Here is a 19,543-nt window from a genome sequence, read left to right on the forward strand (position 1 = left end):
GAGTAAATATGAAGCCAGCAGCTGGTTAGCTCAGCAAAAAGACTGTACTGTAGCCTGAGTCTGTTCAAAGGAAACAAAATTCATCTATCAGCCCCTCGGTTTCTTTAAATCTGGTTTATTCTCCTGGCCAAAAAAAATAGGAAACAAATGTTATATCTCTTTTGTTTACTATGTCTTATCTGGGAATAGCTGCTGTCTTAAAATGGAACTCCACATACAAAGTTGTGAATACCACAAGAGGAATTACTATTTAATGACCAGAATTAAATCCAACTTTCATTATTTGTGTCAGGCATAAGAAATAAGAAATAAGAGGAAGAAGATTTTTTAATTTCATAATTTGCATTTTGAGAGTAAAGTTGAAGTGTTGAGAATAAAGTTGAAATACCATTTCGACTTTATTCGTAAAATTGTATTTTGACTATATTCTTCCTCCTGTGGTTTATCTTTTTTTAAGCCTGGCACTACTACTGAAGGTAGAGTTTGTCTTTCTCAACATTTCAAATTTATTGTAACCATTTCTGCTTTATTCTCAAAAAGCAAAATGAAAAAATTCTTTCTCCTTCGTTTTTTACCTCTATGTTTATCCCTAATACTCTTTCGTAGTTTTACAGGCACTGGTAGGTGGATTTTATTACCTTTGCACAGAGCCAGGCTAACTGTTTGCCCTGTTTCCTGTCTTCATGCTAAGCTAAGCTAAACAGTTGTTAGCTGTATCAATATTTTAATCTATCTCATGGCAAGAAAGCAAACATGTTCCCATTATATCAAACTATTCCTTTGACAATATTTACACAACAGATACTCACACTGCAAGTGAGCAAAGGCAAAGACTCCACATGTAAACTTCACACACTGTTAAAGGCACTATTTGGTAAGCTAACTGAAATTGTCAAGTAAGTTCATCGCCTTCCTCCACTTCCTACCTGCCTTCACTTTGTCATTTTTGTTGGTAGAACGGACTATCAAACCCGCTGTCCTGCTGCCGCTGTCTCAGCTCAGAGAACAGAGGCCTGGGAGAAACGCCATGCTGCTTCTCAGCCTCAGAGCCGGGGGTGGGCTCTCTGTGTGAGCTCATCTTTGCCTGGCGTGAGGTCTGAGTGTGAGGTGTCTTCTTGGCAATTTCATTATAAACAGTCACATCAGAAACATCTGGAGTGAGGCCACCAAAGTCTCCCGAGTCACAGGCTGATGCAGCAGAGACAGAAAACGGCTTCACTGGTTCTACTTTCCTTCCTGAGTAGGAGAGTCTGGACACATGGAAGGCCGTGTCCGAGTCACTGCTGGTCATGCTCCAGTCGGTCCGTTTCTCATCTCTGACAGGAGCCTCCTGGATGGGGAAAGGTTTGTTCTGTCGCTCTGAGTCGGGGAGGTTCTCAACTCCCTGCAGGTACAGCTCCCTGTTTTTACACCTCACACTGACAAAATCCACTTGAGATGGAGAGGACATCTGTTGAGATGGTTTATAGGAGCGGAGGTTTGTGTGAGCAGCAGTTTGGGGTTTCAGCCCTGCATCTACGGAAGCCGTCTCCCTCCCAGAAGCAGAAATGTCCTGGTGACTCAAAGGTTTAGTCCTTGCTGCCGCGGTTTGTTTCAGCTCTGAATCAGCGGGATTCTGTTCCCTGTGGGATCTCTCCTCTGGCCTCATGTCAGGAAGCTCAGTGAGTGTTGACAGGTTGTTACTGAAACCTGCAGGTCTGCCTGGAGGGCAGTCAGCTGTGGACCCAGCCATCAAACAACCTGTCAATGCAAACCACACAACGTTGACATTTTGAAACAAATAAAAAATAAATTAAAAGATCGTTTACACTTTATATCACACTAATGAGACATAACAAAATATACTTTGTATCAAATTAGACAAAAACTAGAAATTATATGTTCTTTATTAGGCAGTATTAGACTCTTTATTAGAGGGGAATTAGAGACACATTAGTCTTGCATAACCAAATGTCTCTCCACAGCAGTCAGCGCTGGAGAAATGTCTGGCTTCACATATACACATGCTACTATAGGGGAAAATGCCCTGCCTTGTTTGCATTTTTTAAACTAATCATAAAAGTCTTGAGCGATGCTAAACCCAGGATGCAGTGACAGAGCTGCTGCAAAATAGTGTTGAAGGGGAAAACATGTTTTGGTGGAATATTTACATGTCAGGAGGCGTTAAAATGACTACATCACTGCAAAAGAAGAGGTGTTAGCTTGTTTATGTTCGTACCGTTAGCGTCCTAGGTACTAATTTGTAGTTTTCGGCATGTAGGTTGCAGCTTGGAGGTTGTTCTTGTTTCCCCAGTGTCATTGAAAATGTAGATAGCGTATGCCACGATGCTGCTTGAAACAAGCAACCAGTGGCAGACTTATACCTGCAGTTTGCATCTGGTGAGCCAGACTAGGGACACATTACAACAAAACTATACTATAAACTAAAGTGTATTATTTCCCACTCAACACACTTTAGTTAACAGTAGCCTTCTGCTGTAATGTGTCACTAATTACCATCTAATAAAGTCTAATAAGGGTCGAACAGTGTGAAATAATGTGCCTTATTTTACAGTACAGTTCTGCTGTAATGTGTTACTCTCTAATAAAGTCTTACAAGGGTCTGTCTAATAAAGAACATATAATTTCTAATTTTTGCTGAATTTGATACAAATTACAGCTTGTGACATCTTATTAGTGTACTGTTAGGTGTACAGTGTCCAATTAGTGTATAGCTGTGTTCGCTGTCTAATAAAGAACATATTGTTTCTAGCTTTTGTCTAATTTAATACAAGTACAGCTTGTTAAGTCCTATTAGTGTACTGTAATAAAAAAAGAGTGACCAAATAATCTACAATGAAGCATTTCTGCACAGTAGTACTCACTTTGTAAACTGAAGTTCTTTCCTGATTTACTTTTGATGGGCGTCTCCAGCACTTTAGCCATGGCCGCCAGCTTGCTTGCAGCATTCATTATTTTCTTTTCAGCCCTGCATAAGACAGGAAGATCGATACAATTAGCCCGAGGAGCCATGATGAGGCAAGCAAACAAGTTTAGGACAATTATGGCCTCTTGCCCTGTAGTTTTTCCCCCGTCCTCCAGTAACTCCTGCAGACAGGTCAGATAATAGCGCCGCATCTTTCTGGCAGTGTCCTGCCTCTCCCTCTGCACCTCCATGCGGATCATCTCTGCTGCTCGCTCCCGACTGTCCTGGAGGTAACGCAGCATGTCTCCTGCCATAAAAACAGAGTCGTGTTGTGTGTTTTTTCACTAGACATAAAATGACTTGGTGAGGGCAGAAAAGAACCTATTTAACTATGTATCCTACTTACCCACGCTAGAAGCACAAAAAGCAAAGAAAAATGAACATATATTCACTAAACTGGTCTTAAGAGAAGTGTTTATTTGTTTTCTTATATGCAGACTGATTCTACTGCCCTAGCAAGTTTATTTAGTTATTTTTGTTTACTTAGTTAATTTATCTGAAGTTAGAAATTTCTGAACCAAACCATGGATTTGGGGAATCCTAACGCACCTAAGAAACACAATCTACTTTCGTCTGCACTGACTCCTTCCTCAATCCTTCCTAATGATTAACATTAAATACAAAATATTAGAAATTCATATGAACCAACCTCTAATCTTTTCTACAGTCGTCAGGTATTGTTGCTTCATCTCCTCCAGTGCTTGCTGAAGACTTTTTTGGTGATCAGAACTCCTGTAAGAAAAAACAATTAATTTGTTGCCATACTTTAATTTAAATGAATTATTCCTGAACTACTGCTATCACTACAATTCACTGATTAATTTCTGACAAACTTGACATGTAACAATAAACAGAGTAATAAACAAAGTAACAATACAGCCAGGGTGACCAAAGGTCAATTTCAAATTACTGGACACTGAAAAAAAGATAAGAAATAATAAAAAATCAACACAAACCCTGAGGATTCTTTGGCTCTCTTCACTTCCTCCAGTTGCTGCAGATGCTCCTCCTTTGCCTTTTGTAAACTGCTTTCATGCTCATCTACAACCAACAGTGTTGCAGACCATCAATACAGATGAACACATATGGTCTATGTTCTATTTTAATGACCTTTAAAGACACATTTTAAGTGCGTTAAATACCTTTCAAATGCTGCATGGCAGTTTTGTGCTCTCGAACACTGTGCTGGAGTTGACGACAGGCTTTCTCCAAGTGTCTCTGGAGCTCCTGGTTCTTCTTCTGCAGCTTACTTATAGTCTCAGTGCACTCCTTCCTGCAACGGGCCTGCTCTCTCCTCTGGGACAAAGAGCCTGGAAACAGTGGAAAACACTGTCATGTATACTTGTTGATGGACACTACACTATAGCCTAAAATAATTAATGTTGCATGAATTTAAGGAGAAGGTTTTCATGAGCACATTACATACTCTGCATTTTGTCCATTTCTCTCTCATGCTGTTGCTGTGTTTCCTTTAACACACAGCTCAGACTCTCCTCACTGATCTGTCAGGATATAAATGAATCCATAAAGGCAAAAGCAACTCATAAACATTGCACCACATAAAAGACACAACATAAAAAACCTTGCACATTCAGACAAATCATAATTTAAAGCTACAACATTTAATCATGACAGAATTTGTGACAAAAGCAAAGGAGAGGCTGTCTACACACGTTTTTAGACAGTATTGCAGTATACAATAGTCAAATCAAGTCAAGAACTCACTTTCTTCCATTCTTTCTTGGCTTGAGATACTGCTTTGCTGACTATGTCTTTGCAGGATGTTTGGATGATGTGTGTTATTGTGGTCTCTGATGAGGCCCCGCTGGTCCTCCTGCTGTCTTCAGTGCCCTGCTGATTTGTTTGGGGATCCCTGAGAAGTTGTGCCTGGACCTCTGCCAGAGTAGTCTGAAGCTCTGCTCGTAATTCCTCTCTCATCTGCTGTCTCTGGGCCTGCTCCTTCTCTGCTTGTTGACGTCTCCACTCGTCCTGTCGGACCCCTACAGTCTGCTGTAGCTTGGCCTCCATCTGCAGAAGCAGCTCCTTCTTCTGGAGGTCTGCATCCTCTCTGGCCTGCTGCAAAACGTGCTCCAGCTTTTTGCGCTGCTCTTGCAGCTTGGTTTGGTACACCTGCTCACTGCGGGCCTGGACGACAGAGATCTCCTGCTGTTTGTCCCGGGTCCAGGCCGCTCGAGCCCCGGCCAGCTCAGCCTTCAGCAGGGCAGCTTGCTCTCTCCTCACCTGTTCCAGCCGAGTCTGGAGAACTGCCACCTCCTCTTGGAGCTCCTCCACCTGCTGGGTTCCAGAGCTCTGTTCCTCCAGCTGGTTCTTTTGCTTCTTATGCCACTGCTCCTCCGCCTCCCTCAGGGCCTGGGACACCTGACACATTCAGATTGAAATATTCATTTATAAGCCAGTTGATCTGCATTATTGTTGTTTTGCTGTGTCCGACTGATTTATGTCTTTTATATCCTGTGCTTACTTTTCATGTCTGTGCTTCTGCTTTGCATGTTAGGCAAGGCCACAACAAGGATTAATGTTAAAACCCAACTAAACCATGGTTTAACTTTAAATCATGTTGCATCAAATGTTTAAACTAGCTTTAAGTTAAGAGAGAAACCTCTCTGTGCTGTTGTCCATTTTCAAATCTTCTTTTTGCCATATTGCTCCATTAATTCATCCATAAGTATTTTTTTAAAGGATGAGATATTAAAGCCTGATGAAGTCATCAAGAGGAGCATCTCCATACTGACTAAACTCTATTCAATTCTGGTTTACATCAATAAACAGAGATTCATTTTAAATCTAGACATTTTAAACCTAAAAAAAAACCTAAACCAAAACTCTGATTAAAACTAATCTTAGATTATATTCATCTTTCCTGGTGCAACCCAGTCTTAAGGGCCATCTACACTATACACAACTATAACGATAAAAATATTGTTTATAAACTATAAAACTGTGGTCCGGACTCCACCATCAACTTGAGTTAGAATGATTTTATTATCGCTCTTGTTGTGAACGGCCCTTTAGTGTCTAACAATGCTGCACAATGTTGTCCTTGGTCTTTGTTTCTATTTAGAATAATATGCCTCATTTTATTTGTTTTGAATGTCTTGTACTACAAGTACAAATAAATAGTACCTGATAATACAATAAGGGTGTTCTGAATGATGTTTTTTAATTAACATGCTCTTCTTTTAATTGTTGTTGTGCATGCTTATTAATGATAAATGATGAATTACTTTGTAAATTCAATCTTCATTCTGTTTTATGATGATTTTGTAACAGCTGTTCAAGGACAACAGATCAAAAATAGCCTCTTAGTTAACTGTATTTACAGCACCGTTTGACCATGTCCATGTTACTGTAAATAAATCAACAAATAAAATAAAATACAGCTGTAACTGTCTTTAAATTAAAAAGAAAATCCCATCGTACCTGTTGTTCTATGTGTTTTTCTTGTAGTGTTTCCCATTTCTCCCTCTCGGTTTGTAGAGAGGCTTGGTATTGTGGCAATGAAGTCAAATCCTCAACCCAGCGATTGTAGGCCCTCGTTACTGCACCTTCAACCTGAAACACAAAAACACTTATGTCCACTGCTGAATTTGTCAACCCCTGATGAAGCCAAGATAGCTGAAAATATGTTTGGAATAGAGCATGTTTGAGAAGAGTTATCAGATAAATCATCATGTTGCTGGTAAATGTGTGAGAGAAAGAGAAAAAAAAAACACGACTGACCTGTTTGGCCATGTCTTCCAGGTGTCTCTCATGCAGCTCTTTCTGGGTTTGTCTCCTGGCTTCTTCCACAGCTTTGCGTTTGTCTTTGTCAGCGTCCAGTTGCAGCTGCCTTTTCTGGGCTCTGAGCCTGGAGTCCAGCTCCTCAACAGTAATTGTCACACTGCTGGCCTCAGTCTCATCTGCCTGACAGGTTGCCTCAGCAGTCTGGCTGTGTCTCTCTCTCTTAGCCTCCTCCAGCTTCTGAACCCAGGTCTTCTCCATCTGCACGGAAGCAGTACAAACTTACTACTTCAGCCAAAAATTTCCAGACTCTAAAGGCTTTATCTTTACATCTTAACACAACTCGGAAAGACAAAGTTTGTAGAATTCCTTTATACCCACAGCGGTCAAATGTATATTGTCACTTTGTATATTTTACTTGATGTCCATATTAACATGTATTGTATGTTTTGATCACAATTATTAATAATGTTTGCTAATATTTTGCGTTCAGGATCAACAGGTACTTATCTATGACAAATATGAGTAATGACAAATTTGCAGGATTCAACAGGATTGTTCCCATTTCAAATATTGAAACATTTTTGGTTTACATGACTGATTGCATAGATGAAGCAGCAGATTATATTTATAAGGAGTAGGAGAAAGAGCATATTCAACTAAAGCATATGTCAAACCTTGAAAACCACTAAAATTAAGCATTTTCCAAACTTCAAAGACTGTATGAACTCTGCCATTAGAGACTTGAGGGAGTTGGACAGCGATTACAGGAAATCACACCTTTTGCAGTTCCTCGTTCCAAGCAGCCTTGGCCGAGGCTACTTGAGAGTTCACCTGCAGCTGGATCTCTGCCTCCTTTTCTTTGGACCAGAGAGTTTTGAGCTGGTTTATCGAGGCCTGATGCTGAGACTCAAGCTCAGCTCTAAGCTTTTCCACAGCTGAATTACTCTCCTCTCTCATGTGTTGCTGGGAATGAGAACCAAATCAGAAATTATTCTCAGTCCACATATAATCTAATACCCCTTTTTACACAAAGATCTCACAACACTGCAACAAAGGCTCCCCACCGCTGTTGTTTTTTTACACTGAACCAAGCAGCACCGGTGTAAAGCTGCCAGTCAACAAGTGATTCTACTAGTCTACTTTTTTCTAGTCACACATACAACTTACAAACTCATGACTTTATAACACAGCTTTTTATGTGTTATTGGATAAAAAGACCATCGCTTCTTCTGCAACAGTTCTTCTTTGACAAAAACATCAATTTCACCTTTCAGAAGACAGGAGTTGCTGTTTGTGTTATGATTTCTGTGTTTTAGCACGTTAATTCGGATCTAAACTACTGTTACTTGCTTTGGATCGAGGCAAGGGAAGACCAGCAACTCCCGTGTACCGTGGGGTAAAATTACTGTTTTGTGAAAAGAGTCTGGAGCGAGATAACAGCTTCAGTTTCCTGTTGTAGAGTTGGCTCAGAGTCAAAAAAGCAGACTAATCGGGCACCCAATTCGACTCCAAAATCAGGAAAGTGTACAAAAATTTAAATGAAAATATCTCAAATTTGGATTAAAACAATTTTTCTATAGTTTTAGATGTTTATTATTATTTACATACAACCCTAAATTACATAGTTTGAAGGCCATTGTTGATTTGGATTTCCAGGGGCTCCAAATTATGTTCATGTTTTATGTTTGATGAGTGTAAGAACCCTTTCCAACAGCTTTTGATATTGTAAACACATTCTACGGTCTTATATACCTCATTTTCTCTGATTAAAGCCTCCTCCTTCTCCCTGCTGCGTATGCGTTCCTCAAGCATGTCCTTCTCCTTGCAGACAGATATGTAACACTCTTGCACGGCCAACATCTTATCATTGGCCTCAGACAGCTGGGTCCTGTAAATAGGTAATAGGTCCTGTAATTGAGCTGCAAAGGTTTCCAGATAACTGCAGTTTTCAGTGACGGGTGCAGAGGACTTACTGTAACTGTTGGACCTGCTGCTGGTGCTGTGCAGTCAGCTGTTCAACCTGAGCGTCACGTTCCAGCATGAGCTCTGTTCTGATCCGGTGCACCACGTCGTCCCTATACTGCTGATGAATCCGCTCAGACCTTCATATATATATGAATACGCAGTCTATGATAATTTAAGGTCAAGAAAACATGAAATATAATTTTAAGTCCCTCTTCAATGCCTTACCTCTGAGAAGCCTCCTGCTTCTCTTGGTCCAGTTCCTGGATCATTTCCCTCATCTTTGTGCAAAGCTCTGTGTTGGCAGACCTCACTTTCTCCTCACTCTGTTTCAACTCTTTGTTCTTTTTTTCTAACACCTAGAGTTTGGAGAGAACACCAATCAATCTTTTCTAAAAACAAAGAACTTAATTAATTTGATAATAAACTTCCAACCAACCTCCACTTGTTCCTTCAAGTGTTGGTTGTCCTCCTGTAGTCGTATGAACTCTTTCTGAGACTCTCCAGTCATGTCTAGATGTTTCATCTGGCTCGTCTCTCTTACCTGTGAACAAAGATGCATTGTTTTTTGACTGTTTGCATTAGAGCCATTTAATCGCTTACTTTTTACTTATATCAGTCAAGTGTTAAAGGCTTTTCTCAGCAGTGCAACATTAAAGGTCATGTCAGATCATATAGAGAGGAGTCCTCACCAAAGAGCTGAGCTTGGCTTCATCTAACTGGGTCTGCAGCTCGTTCACTTGACCCTGACAGAGCTGGAGCTCCTCCTGCAGCTGGCTGATCTTCTGTCGCTTTCCCTTCAGGCTACCCAGGCAACGCTGCATCTCCACTCGCAGCAGCTGCAAAGCTTCATCTTTGGGCAGCTTGGAGTCTGACAGGTGAGCCATGGCAGTACTGACCAAACAGTGGGGAAAGTTTTTGCTGATTTGTGATCAAAGCAGTGATACAGTAGAACTCTTTATAGTATATACAAGCACTTGTAGCACAAAGACAAAAGGGCACAGAGCAGAGAGTCACTGCAATGATAACAAAGACTCTGCTCTATAATCAGGGTGTACCTGTGGAGCACGCCATTTTTCCTGTTGGCTTTCTTCAATCCTAAATCCACGCAGGATTCAGACAGCTGGTTCTCCCAGTCACTGCTCACGTCTAATGCAATAACACCATGTTTCACGGCAGATTCATACAGAGTGATCTGCTCCTTCAAATCAGCCAGATCCTCCTTTAGGATAAAAATATGAAAAGTTTAAAATCAACTAGGTCTGAGTACATTCTATGTTTTGAGAGTTGTTCCATTCATAGAGCAAACCTGTAAGACTTTGTTCACGTTTTCACTCAGTGCTTTCGCTGATTGCGCCTGTTGTAGTTTGATTTGCACCTGAGTAATCTCCTGCACTGAACCTGAAGAAAACAGAAAAACAAGAGACAGAAAAAGATTTGGAATTAAGCAAATTAAACACAAGAACATAGAGGTTGCTCATTAATGTTCTGCAATTCCCTCTCAGTACAAAGAAGTTCATACTCTTATTCTTACAAGGTGATACCTTTCTTGTGTGAGGGTGTTCAACGGGCAGTAAATGTGGTGTCAACTCTAGTGAACTTCTATGTTTAAGCTGCTTTGCTTAACTACAGAAATTTTCCACTACATTGTTTTTTGTTTTTTTTAGCAAAATCATAGACAAAAATATGGCTGCAGTCTACATTCACCCCTTCACTCACTTGTCTGCAGCAGTTTGGCACATTGTTGTTGACTTTCCTCCAGACGCTGAGTGAGGGCGTTGATAACTCTGGCTCTCTCCAGCTGTTCTTCTTCTCTCTGGCGCTCCAGCTGCTTCACCTGCTCTCGTAACTTCTGACCAGCTTCAATCTGGAAGCAACAAAACAATAACACAGGAGTTTACTATGTCTCAATCTGGACATTTGTCTGAATTAATAATTATGTATTGTGGAAAGCTTGTTGATACATTTAATAAACATCCCATTGCTGCATCCTGTCATGGTAACACTACAGACCTGTTCATTCAGAGCCTGAGAGGTAGCCTCTAGCTTCTGCTGCAATGTCAACAGCGCAGCGTCATGCTGCTCCTTCATGACAGCAACGTCTCTGTCATGCTGCTCCCGTGCTCTTGACAGGGTGTCAGAGCGACAAAGCTCCAACATCTGCTGCTTCATGCTGTCCACTGCAGCCTCAGCCACTCTCTGCTTCTTCATGTTCTGCAAACAAAATAAAACTAGTGTTGGAGCTACAGTAGTATTTTTTGTTTGTTGTGTTTCACATTTAAAACATACACAGGTATACTGTATGTATACAGATGCAGTTTTGGTGTTTGACCACTGGGTGGAGCATTAGGACAAAAAAGGCTGGTGATTTAGGTAAGCTCCAGGTGATGGGCAGAAGGTGTGTTAAGGGGGAAGCGAACAGTTTTTTGACCGTGTCAGTGTGGAAGCGTTCGAGGCTTTCACCTGGTGTATTGCAGACAGACTGTACTTTGATTTAAACAGTTTTGTGTGCGTCAGTGCAGAACTTACCTCCTGTTCTCTCTCTGTTAACACCTTTACTTGATGCTCCATAGCCTTCAGTTTGTTTTGCATTTGAACTTCTCTCTCTTTGGCTTCTTCAACCAGTCGACTTGATTCCTTTAGACTTACTGCGAGGCCGTCCTTTTCATCTATTGATGATAAACAAAACGATACTGTGTTCACATGAGCAGAGCATCCAGCAATAGAACAGGGACACACAAGCCCAGCATATAGTGTAAGCCCTCTTAACAGCCACAAGGGGGCATATATTGTACACAAGAGAAGACCCAGCCCATTTTATTTATTTCTAGCAGTCTCAATCAATGCTATACATTGCTAAAAAAAAAAAACAGTCCTCAAGCTTTAGATGGTGTATCAGCAAAAACTAAACATATCTAGAACTTCAAAGTTTCAAACACAAGAATTCTTCAAACTGAGTGAAGTGTAAATTCCAAGCAAGTATTTTTTTTAAAAATGTCAAAACAAAGCAATGTAAAAGGCAGAGCAATGAAGTGCAACAAACTACAATTTCCCTCATTTTGAAAACAAAAACCATGTGAAACATACCTTTGGCAATTGCAAACTGATGCTCAGTGCATCTCATATTACGCCTTGAATCCTCCAGTTTTCGCTCCAAGTCTTCAATTTGCCTCTGCTGAGCCTTGTTTAAAATCTGCAGTTGGGCAATCTGCTCCCTATCAGCAGTCTCTGAAACACAGTACAACATTTATATTCAACACATCAATCACGTCATCCTAATTTAAACAGTGTGAAGACATTTTAATTTTCAGCAATGTCATTTGAGAGGGTGAACGTGATACAATAACACTTTAGGCTTCTACTTTCATAATGGTAAATGGATGCAGTCAACCGAGGACTCTCTGTTTTTACATTTTGACGGATGGTAAAATCCAAAAAGGTCAAATACTAAGGTCATTAAAGCTACCTACCAATGGCAGTTAAAATTACACTTTTCCTGCAGTCTGGATGGATACATCTCTTCATGACAAAAAAATTATAGCAGGCATAATGTAAGACAGCCTTATTTCTACACAACAATTTCTTTTTTAAAAATAGTTCACTTAAAAAAAAAAATTCTGAACCCAGTGCCTCAGTAATCGTGCAAGAGGTGAGTTTCTTCTGTCTGAAGGCTGATGCATCTCAATCATAAACTGAAACTTTGCTGATCTGAAATAACAGTGTTAAACTAAGCTTCATGATATCTATAGTTATTTTTATCCACTTTTCTCTGTCAGTCTCAATTAAAACAAGTTACAAATTTTTGTAATACTGTCCACAGAGGAACTACAGTGGAGCAGCTGAGAATTAAGTGTATTGCTGAATGAGATTACCATCTGACAGCTGTTGTTAACAACAAAACACTTCATATTCAGATTATACACTTGGATTAATTACAGTACAGTAATATTACAGTTCTGTGCCTTGTATGTAACTGTACTCCTGTGCTAATAACCCAGCGACTAAATCAATACTGTAGGACTCACGTTGTGTCGAGTCGAGGAATTCTCTTTGCAGATGGTCAAATTGACCTTCTTGATGAGCTGCCTGCGAGTTAAACATCTTTGGCTGATGGGCAGGATGGTGTGGATTGTAGTTGGCCTTGTACTGATCCACAACTCTGTCACCTATCCCAGACTCCTGAAAAAAAAAAAAAAAAAAAAAAAAAAAAAAAAAAATATATATATATATATATATATATATATATATATATATATATATATATATATATATATATATAAGCCAAATCAAATTGTGAATTTGAAAAATCTTGACATCCTTAATTAAGAGACAAGACAAACAGTCAGTACAATGAACCAGTGTTTATCCTCAAGGACAAACTAGATGAGACATAAAACTCTACTCACTTGAAAATGGTGTCTGGTGTTGTTGTGGTTCCCGTAGCTTTGCTTGTCTCTGCGTCCTTCATCTCCATTATACATTACAGCGTTATTTGTGCTTTGAGGGTATGGTTTCGACTCGTACTCATCTGTGGAGAAATCATTGGTCTCTGTAGATTTTTCTGTGCCTGTGCTGGTGTATGTATAACCTCCCTGGGCGAACTGATGATCCTGATTCCAGGTGTGAGGCAGAGGGTGACTTTGAGGGTGACTTCGATGGCCGTTGATCTGAACAGCTCCATCCTCATAAGTGTACTCATCATGTGAGTGCTGATCATAGTCAACTTCATAGTTCTTCAGAGAGACATTGACAATAATAAGCAATTAGTTTTTTTCTTTTTAGGAGCTCAGAAGACAAAAAGCATTGGTGAAAACAGACTAACAACCTGTTACCTGTTCATGAGAGGCTGGCCTTGGATGAACTGACCACTGCTGAGTCCACGTGGACTGTGGACTGAGGGGAGAAGGCAAAATAGCATCATTATATTACAAGTTCAGTCAAGTGTATGTCTGACTGTATTAAACCACATCCAGAGTTCTCCAAAACTGATACTACAGCAACATGCGTGTGTTACCTGCTGCCAGTGTTTTTATTGCTGCAGGTAGAGTACTCCAGCTCTGGGGAGGAGGAGTCCCGGCTGTCCTCCAGCATGTCATCAGGCAGGTCTGTGAGCAGTTTCTGCAGCTGTGGGAAAAAAAAGCACGTGGAAGTGAGTCACAGAGGTTGCTCCGCAACCAAGTTGTAATGTAACACAGACAGGACAAAAACAGTGCTGAGAACCAATCACTGACTGCCTGATAGAAGAATGTGTCAGGTGGTATATTTGTTAAGTTTTGAAAATAGGTTATACCAAAGTTCTATTGTCTTGAGAGGAATAAGATTTGGTGTAGCTGATAAAAATATTTTGAACAGGTTTAAGTGTTCATGATCATTGTGTTCTGTGTCATTTTAAAGTATGTAGTAATGTATCGTCAAACGTCGTAGCCAAAAATCATTGTGCTAGTTATCAAGAATGCCATAAAATCTCTGTTTTAAGCTTGTTAAATGTGCAGATTTGGTTTTTCGATTAATGAGTAATGAAGGAAATTGTTAGTTACAGCCCTATTTGAAATAAAGCTAATTACTCTTTGGGTCAAGACAATCAAACAAACTGAAAATCAAAACATTGACAAGCAACATCTTTTTCTGTCAAACATTATCACTCTTAATGAGACAAAAACAACAATGCGAATCCTCCTCTGTGTCAGTAACAGATTGACCAGACTTGCTTTACAAACTGTCATTTGTGATGGAACAAGCACAGCCAGCTGGACTTACTTCCAACAAGGACCGTTGAATATTCCTCAAATCCTCCACTGTGTCCACAACTGAAGGACCCATATTATCCCACTTACACATTTAACAAAGATTGAAGAGGCACTCCTGCTTCAGCTGTGAAGCCACATGACAACCTCCTAGCCTAATCTTTCTGCAGAAAAGACGTTCTGTGTGAAACATCCACAGCATGCCAGGCATGTTGTCGGCTCCCCGCGGTATTGCTGTGTTTTGCTCCCAAAGAACTCCATTGTTTAGACAAAACATATAGCAATGTTAACTGGAGCAGAAACATTCCAATTACTGGTGGCAAACATTTTTCCACTTGACCAATTTGTGTATAATCCATAGGCCATAACAATAAAAATCCATTCTCAGGATAAATATTCTTCCAAAGTCCAATTTTTCTGACTGTCTCAGCCCACTGGAAAAACATTCTGTTTCTTCATGTCGACTCTGTTCAGAACAAGTGGGGTCAAGCAAAGAAACAAGGTAACCTAGATAGAGAGAAAGTAGGGAAATCACAGGGCAGAGCCAGTTTCAGTGAGACACACCTGGAGGGAGGCCTTTTCCTTGAGCCAATAATAGCTCAGGCTAATGGTGCAACAGATTGTAGGCGTGAGTAATAACACAGCGTGGCTGGCTGGCTGTGAAAAAGGCAGTTCCAGTGAATTTCAAATAGCGCAAAACTCAAATGCTCCCCCAAGAAACAACAACACTAAGTCACAAAAACAAATATGGATCTCACAAATTTAACACTCAAAAAGGAGCATAAATATTTTTGTAAATATAATCAACATGACAATATGAGACAGGTCATGTCTAGGGCTGAATGATGTGGAAAAAAGTCTATATTTTTACAGATACTGCAATATGAGTCACAATTTTAGTGAGAATGGTCATTTTTGCATTTTATTTACACACACAAAAAAACATAATAAAACTGATGATGTGGTTTTTGCTGGCGTCTATATTAAACCAGCATGTTCCCACACGTTTGGAGAATATAATTTGTGGGCCTCTGTAGCACCACAAACCTTTATTTATAATAGTATGTTGTGAGAAATTTAATCTTTTTCCAAAAGAAATTGCAGTTCCTGCAATTTGGATATTACACTTGACCATTTTACAAATTCAATAATGTTTAAATCAATTGCTCAGCCCAAATTCAAACAGTATAGACAGAGTCCAAAATTAACTTTTGTCCACTGGTCAAATGGCTCGTGAATGTTCAAATTTTGCCAGCCACTCAATAAATTACTATTATTTTTTGGGTGGTGAATGAAGTAAACTTACCAGCCACTTGCACATCTTTCCAGCATGTAGTTGGCAGCTGGTGCTAATATTGACCCTGAGTAGGTAATTTTGTTTATTTTCAAGGAACAAGTATAGTCTAATGTTAACAGCTGCATAAGCAGTGCTCACTGCACTGCCCACATTTTAAGGCCGAAGCTCATTTCCAACACCAGCCCTTTGATGGACATTGATAGTCCAAGCAATTGTGAAAATTAAATGTTGTGGTGTAAAATCTTAAAATCAGTCCATAAAGTAGCAAAGAGCAAAAACAACAATGATCCATGACAACACACAAAGAGACAAATAATAAAAACATAATAAATAAATAAATAAATAAATAAGAGAGGTTATGAAATATGTAAGGTTAGGAAAAAACAAAAAAACCATCATTGCATACATAAAAGTTAAAGATGCTCACGAAATGGGAAGTAATGTCTGATTGGCCTGAAGGTTTGCAGACTGGTCCTAATAGTTCTACTGAATTTTCTTATGTGCATGTCCACCATACAACTTCAAATGCTTCCCTGAGCAACAACACCAACTCAGAAAAACATGACAACATGAGGTGTAAGTAAGAGAAGTAATGCCTAGAGCCCTACACATACCACAGATCAGATGTTTTATTATTCAAGCATGCCCTGGATATCTTCTGTCAGCTGATATGTTGATAACGAATGTTTGAAAATATGTATAATCCAGAAGCCAATGGACTTCAAGCAATGACACCACCCAAACAAAATCACACTAGCAAGCGACAGAAGAAAGTCAAACAACAAATGTGAGACAGATCCCTACATTTTTACAACGATATAGTGATGTGTACCTCTTGCTCTCTTGCATAGTCCTCCTGATCGTATTCTTCTTCATCATGCTGGGTTTGAAGAGCAGCACTGTCAAAATCAATAGACATGATGCAGAGCCTGCTGGTGTAGGGTGCTCTGCAGAGAAGAGCAAAAACAAATTTAAGATTTTTTTAAAAAACTTTGTTTTTATTGACCACGACAAGAAACAGACTGTTAAAACGTAAGACATGTAAATTACTTACAAATGATGAACCATATGAGACAGGAAATCGTGACAGTTGTTGGTTATCGTTATATCATGATATGGCATAAGTGTTTTAAAGGCTGCATTACAGTAAAATGATATATTTACTTAACTTACCAGAGTACTGTAGTTATTCTGTTATTTTATTCTGTCTTCTTAGTCATTATAACCAGAATACTTATGATTATTGATCAAAAATCTAAAAGGGGTCTATATTTTGCAGAAACACAAACAATCATCCCTTCAAAATTGTCACAAAATCAATAGTGCAGTATCTGGTCCAAAATATTGTGATATTTTATTCTGTCTATATCGCCCAGCAATAATACAATAAACTAGTATTATCACTTTAGCTACTTCAACCTCTTGGAGTACACGACAAGTTAACAGTCACAACGTACATGAGTAATAATTATTGAGAGGGAGCAAGATGAAACTTCACTATCTTCATACGTTTTTCAGCTATATCGCCCAGGCCTAATATACTGTATGAATGCATGTATGTATGTTGTGTGTGTGTGTGTGTGTGTGTGTGTGTGTGTGTGTACCATAGTATATACATAAGAAAATAAACATAAATAATATAACAAAAAACTAAATAATATAAAATATAGAATAAAATATACATATAATAATGAAAACAAAATGGGTACTGTAGATATATTTAAATCAGGGATAAACATTCCATCCAGAGGCGTATTACTAATTTTATTAGCAAACAAAGTAAATGATTTTAATAGATAATTTACTACCATAAAAAAGTGAAACTTAAGAAAACAAATCACAAAGGAAACAGTATTTCTTACGTTTGATGTTGGTGTCAAACTTCATTAACTACAAGATATCTAAAAGTTCACAACTGCAATGAAAGCAATCACAACAGAAACATAACGTTAGCTTACCTGTTGGAATAAATGGGACAGACGTTTCTTCTGGTGTTGACTATTCCTTTATTTAAGCGACGTTATTAACCGCTATCCACATTACTGCTACACAGCAGTGAAGCTAGCTAACTAGCTTAGAGGTACTCGATCATGTTAGCTTGCCTTAGCTGAAACGAGCCCGACTGAACTTTCTAGAAATGACATGACCATGCTTTGAAAAGCCTACAACTAATACGTTTGATCAAGTGTGTCAGTTCATCAGCCAATTAAAAGTTTAATGCCACATTGCGTGTAATTTAGCCAAGCAGTAAACTTACAGCTAACTACGGCTAGCCCGTTGGGCGTCCTCTTTAAGAGCCGCAGACTCGCCCACTTTGAAAACTCGCGCCGTTTAGCAGCGCCAAACCACTGCGGGCAAAACACATAACCACTGACTATACATGAGACTTTTATCACAATATCTCACTGACAGACACATAAACTAGTTTAACATCGACCCTCTGTAACAAAACATTCATAACTGAGGCTATTTCATAACCATTATTGTTCTTACTACCAACCCCGGAACTGAGAAGCTAAACGTGTCTCTATGGTAACAGCCTCTCTAGAATTATGGGAAATGTGGTTGTCGTGTTTCCTCAGGAGCCGCAGTTTATTTAAAAATTTCACAATTTTCATTCTCCAGATATGTAAATGTCGATAACTCTTGTAATTTTGTAGACATGGTTATGAAACATATATCCATTTATTCTTTCAGCGTGAAATAACTTTTTAAAATATTCTTGGTCCGATTTTAATTCTCACGTTTTTAATTAGACTAGTCTGACTCACTGTTGTGAGTAAAGATAAAACATGTAAATATAAAATTTGTTATTATAACAATATGACAAACAAGTCTTTAAACTTCGTTGTCTTTTTTATTTTATTTGGAAAATTCCTTATTAATAAATGATAGTTTTTAGGTTCACAACCCTCTGTCCCTACTTTTCAATTATTTTAATTCCCCTGTTAATTCTCTTGATATGTCAGACAATTTTAAAAAGCAACACGTTTTTACAGTATTATAAAAAAAAAAATATTTGATGACACCCACTGAAGTTAAATGATCTGATCTTTGGTAACTTCACCCATTATTTATTTAAAGTTTTATATTTAGTTGTGTATCAATTTAATACAATTTATTTACTTAGAATATTTATTTATCTCTCAATAAATTCATTTATTTTGTTTGATCAGCAAGCATGCTCTTAATTGGTTATCAATACTCAAGAAATACATTAATAAAATTAATGTAAAGACTCAAGATTACATAATTTATTACCATCTCAGTGAGAAACTGATTGGAACTTGCTCAAAACTACCATTCTATCAGAGTAAATAAACTCGAATCAGATATATTCAGAGTAAATAGATCAATGTTTAGTCAATAAAACACCACTAGGTGGCACAGTTGAGTAGATTTCCTGAACAGACTGAAAGGTGAGGCGTTAAAGGCCCCCCTGCCTCAGGATATATGCTGTTACACAATTAAGAATTCTGAGATTCTTCATATATAGACATTTAGCAAAACCAATAACCATCAACACCACTCCATTACCTTAACAGTAGTAGTAGCAGTTGGGTAGTGACTTGTAGGAATTATTCAGTTAATGTGTGGTTTATCTACCACTCATGTGAGGGTTCTGTATCAAAGCAGTGGGGTTTCCAGTAGTAATCAAGTACAGGGTTTAGCTACTTGGTGTCAGTACTGAATAAGCTGTTAAATCACTACTGCTTTACTACACAGGCTTTTAAAAAGTAACTATACTAATACTTGCTGGTACGTGTTATTGAGTCAGTAATGATGACGAAAGTAAAGCTCAGTGGAGAGGAACAAAGTGAGCTTGAGTTA

General features: G+C 38.8%; 1 protein-coding gene across 1 annotated transcript; it reads right to left on the bottom strand.

The window, feature by feature from the left end:
• Nucleotides 1-691: 691 nt before the first annotated feature.
• Nucleotides 692-18,199, bottom strand: cep152 (centrosomal protein 152). The gene is made up of 27 exons (XM_084734829.1): nucleotides 17,671-18,199; nucleotides 16,545-16,659; nucleotides 13,686-13,795; nucleotides 13,504-13,564; nucleotides 13,078-13,404; nucleotides 12,697-12,850; nucleotides 11,759-11,899; nucleotides 11,201-11,340; nucleotides 10,685-10,885; nucleotides 10,391-10,538; nucleotides 9,981-10,072; nucleotides 9,730-9,893; nucleotides 9,364-9,565; nucleotides 9,111-9,215; nucleotides 8,900-9,030; nucleotides 8,683-8,811; nucleotides 8,462-8,597; nucleotides 7,487-7,672; nucleotides 6,707-6,967; nucleotides 6,407-6,538; nucleotides 4,691-5,344; nucleotides 4,392-4,467; nucleotides 4,108-4,275; nucleotides 3,922-4,006; nucleotides 3,615-3,697; nucleotides 2,865-3,212; nucleotides 692-1,740 (listed from the first exon to the last, which is right to left on the bottom strand). Exons 2-27 carry the CDS (start codon nucleotides 16,629-16,631, stop codon nucleotides 941-943), a joined length of 5,121 nt encoding a protein of 1,706 aa, XP_084590955.1. The 5' UTR covers nucleotides 16,632-16,659; nucleotides 17,671-18,199; the 3' UTR covers nucleotides 692-940.
• Between the last annotated feature and the right edge of the window lie 1,344 nt (nucleotides 18,200-19,543).

This window comes from Lutjanus erythropterus, chromosome 13 (assembly GCF_056507025.1).
Source record: "Lutjanus erythropterus isolate fLutEry1 chromosome 13, fLutEry1.hap2, whole genome shotgun sequence".
Classification (NCBI taxonomy): Eukaryota; Metazoa; Chordata; class Actinopteri; order Lutjaniformes; family Lutjanidae; genus Lutjanus; species Lutjanus erythropterus.

Coding starts and splice junctions, on each gene's coding strand:
- cep152 (XM_084734829.1), bottom strand. CDS start 16,631: ATGTCTATTGATTTTGACAGTGCTGCTCTTCAAACCCAGCATGATGAA. Junction 10,886..11,200: donor TAACAGAGAGAGAACAGGAG/GTAAGTTCTGCA, acceptor TTTTGTTTGCAG/AACATGAAGAAGCAGAGAGT. Junction 4,468..4,690: donor CCAAGAAAGAATGGAAGAAA/GTGAGTTCTTGA, acceptor ATATCCTGACAG/ATCAGTGAGGAGAGTCTGAG.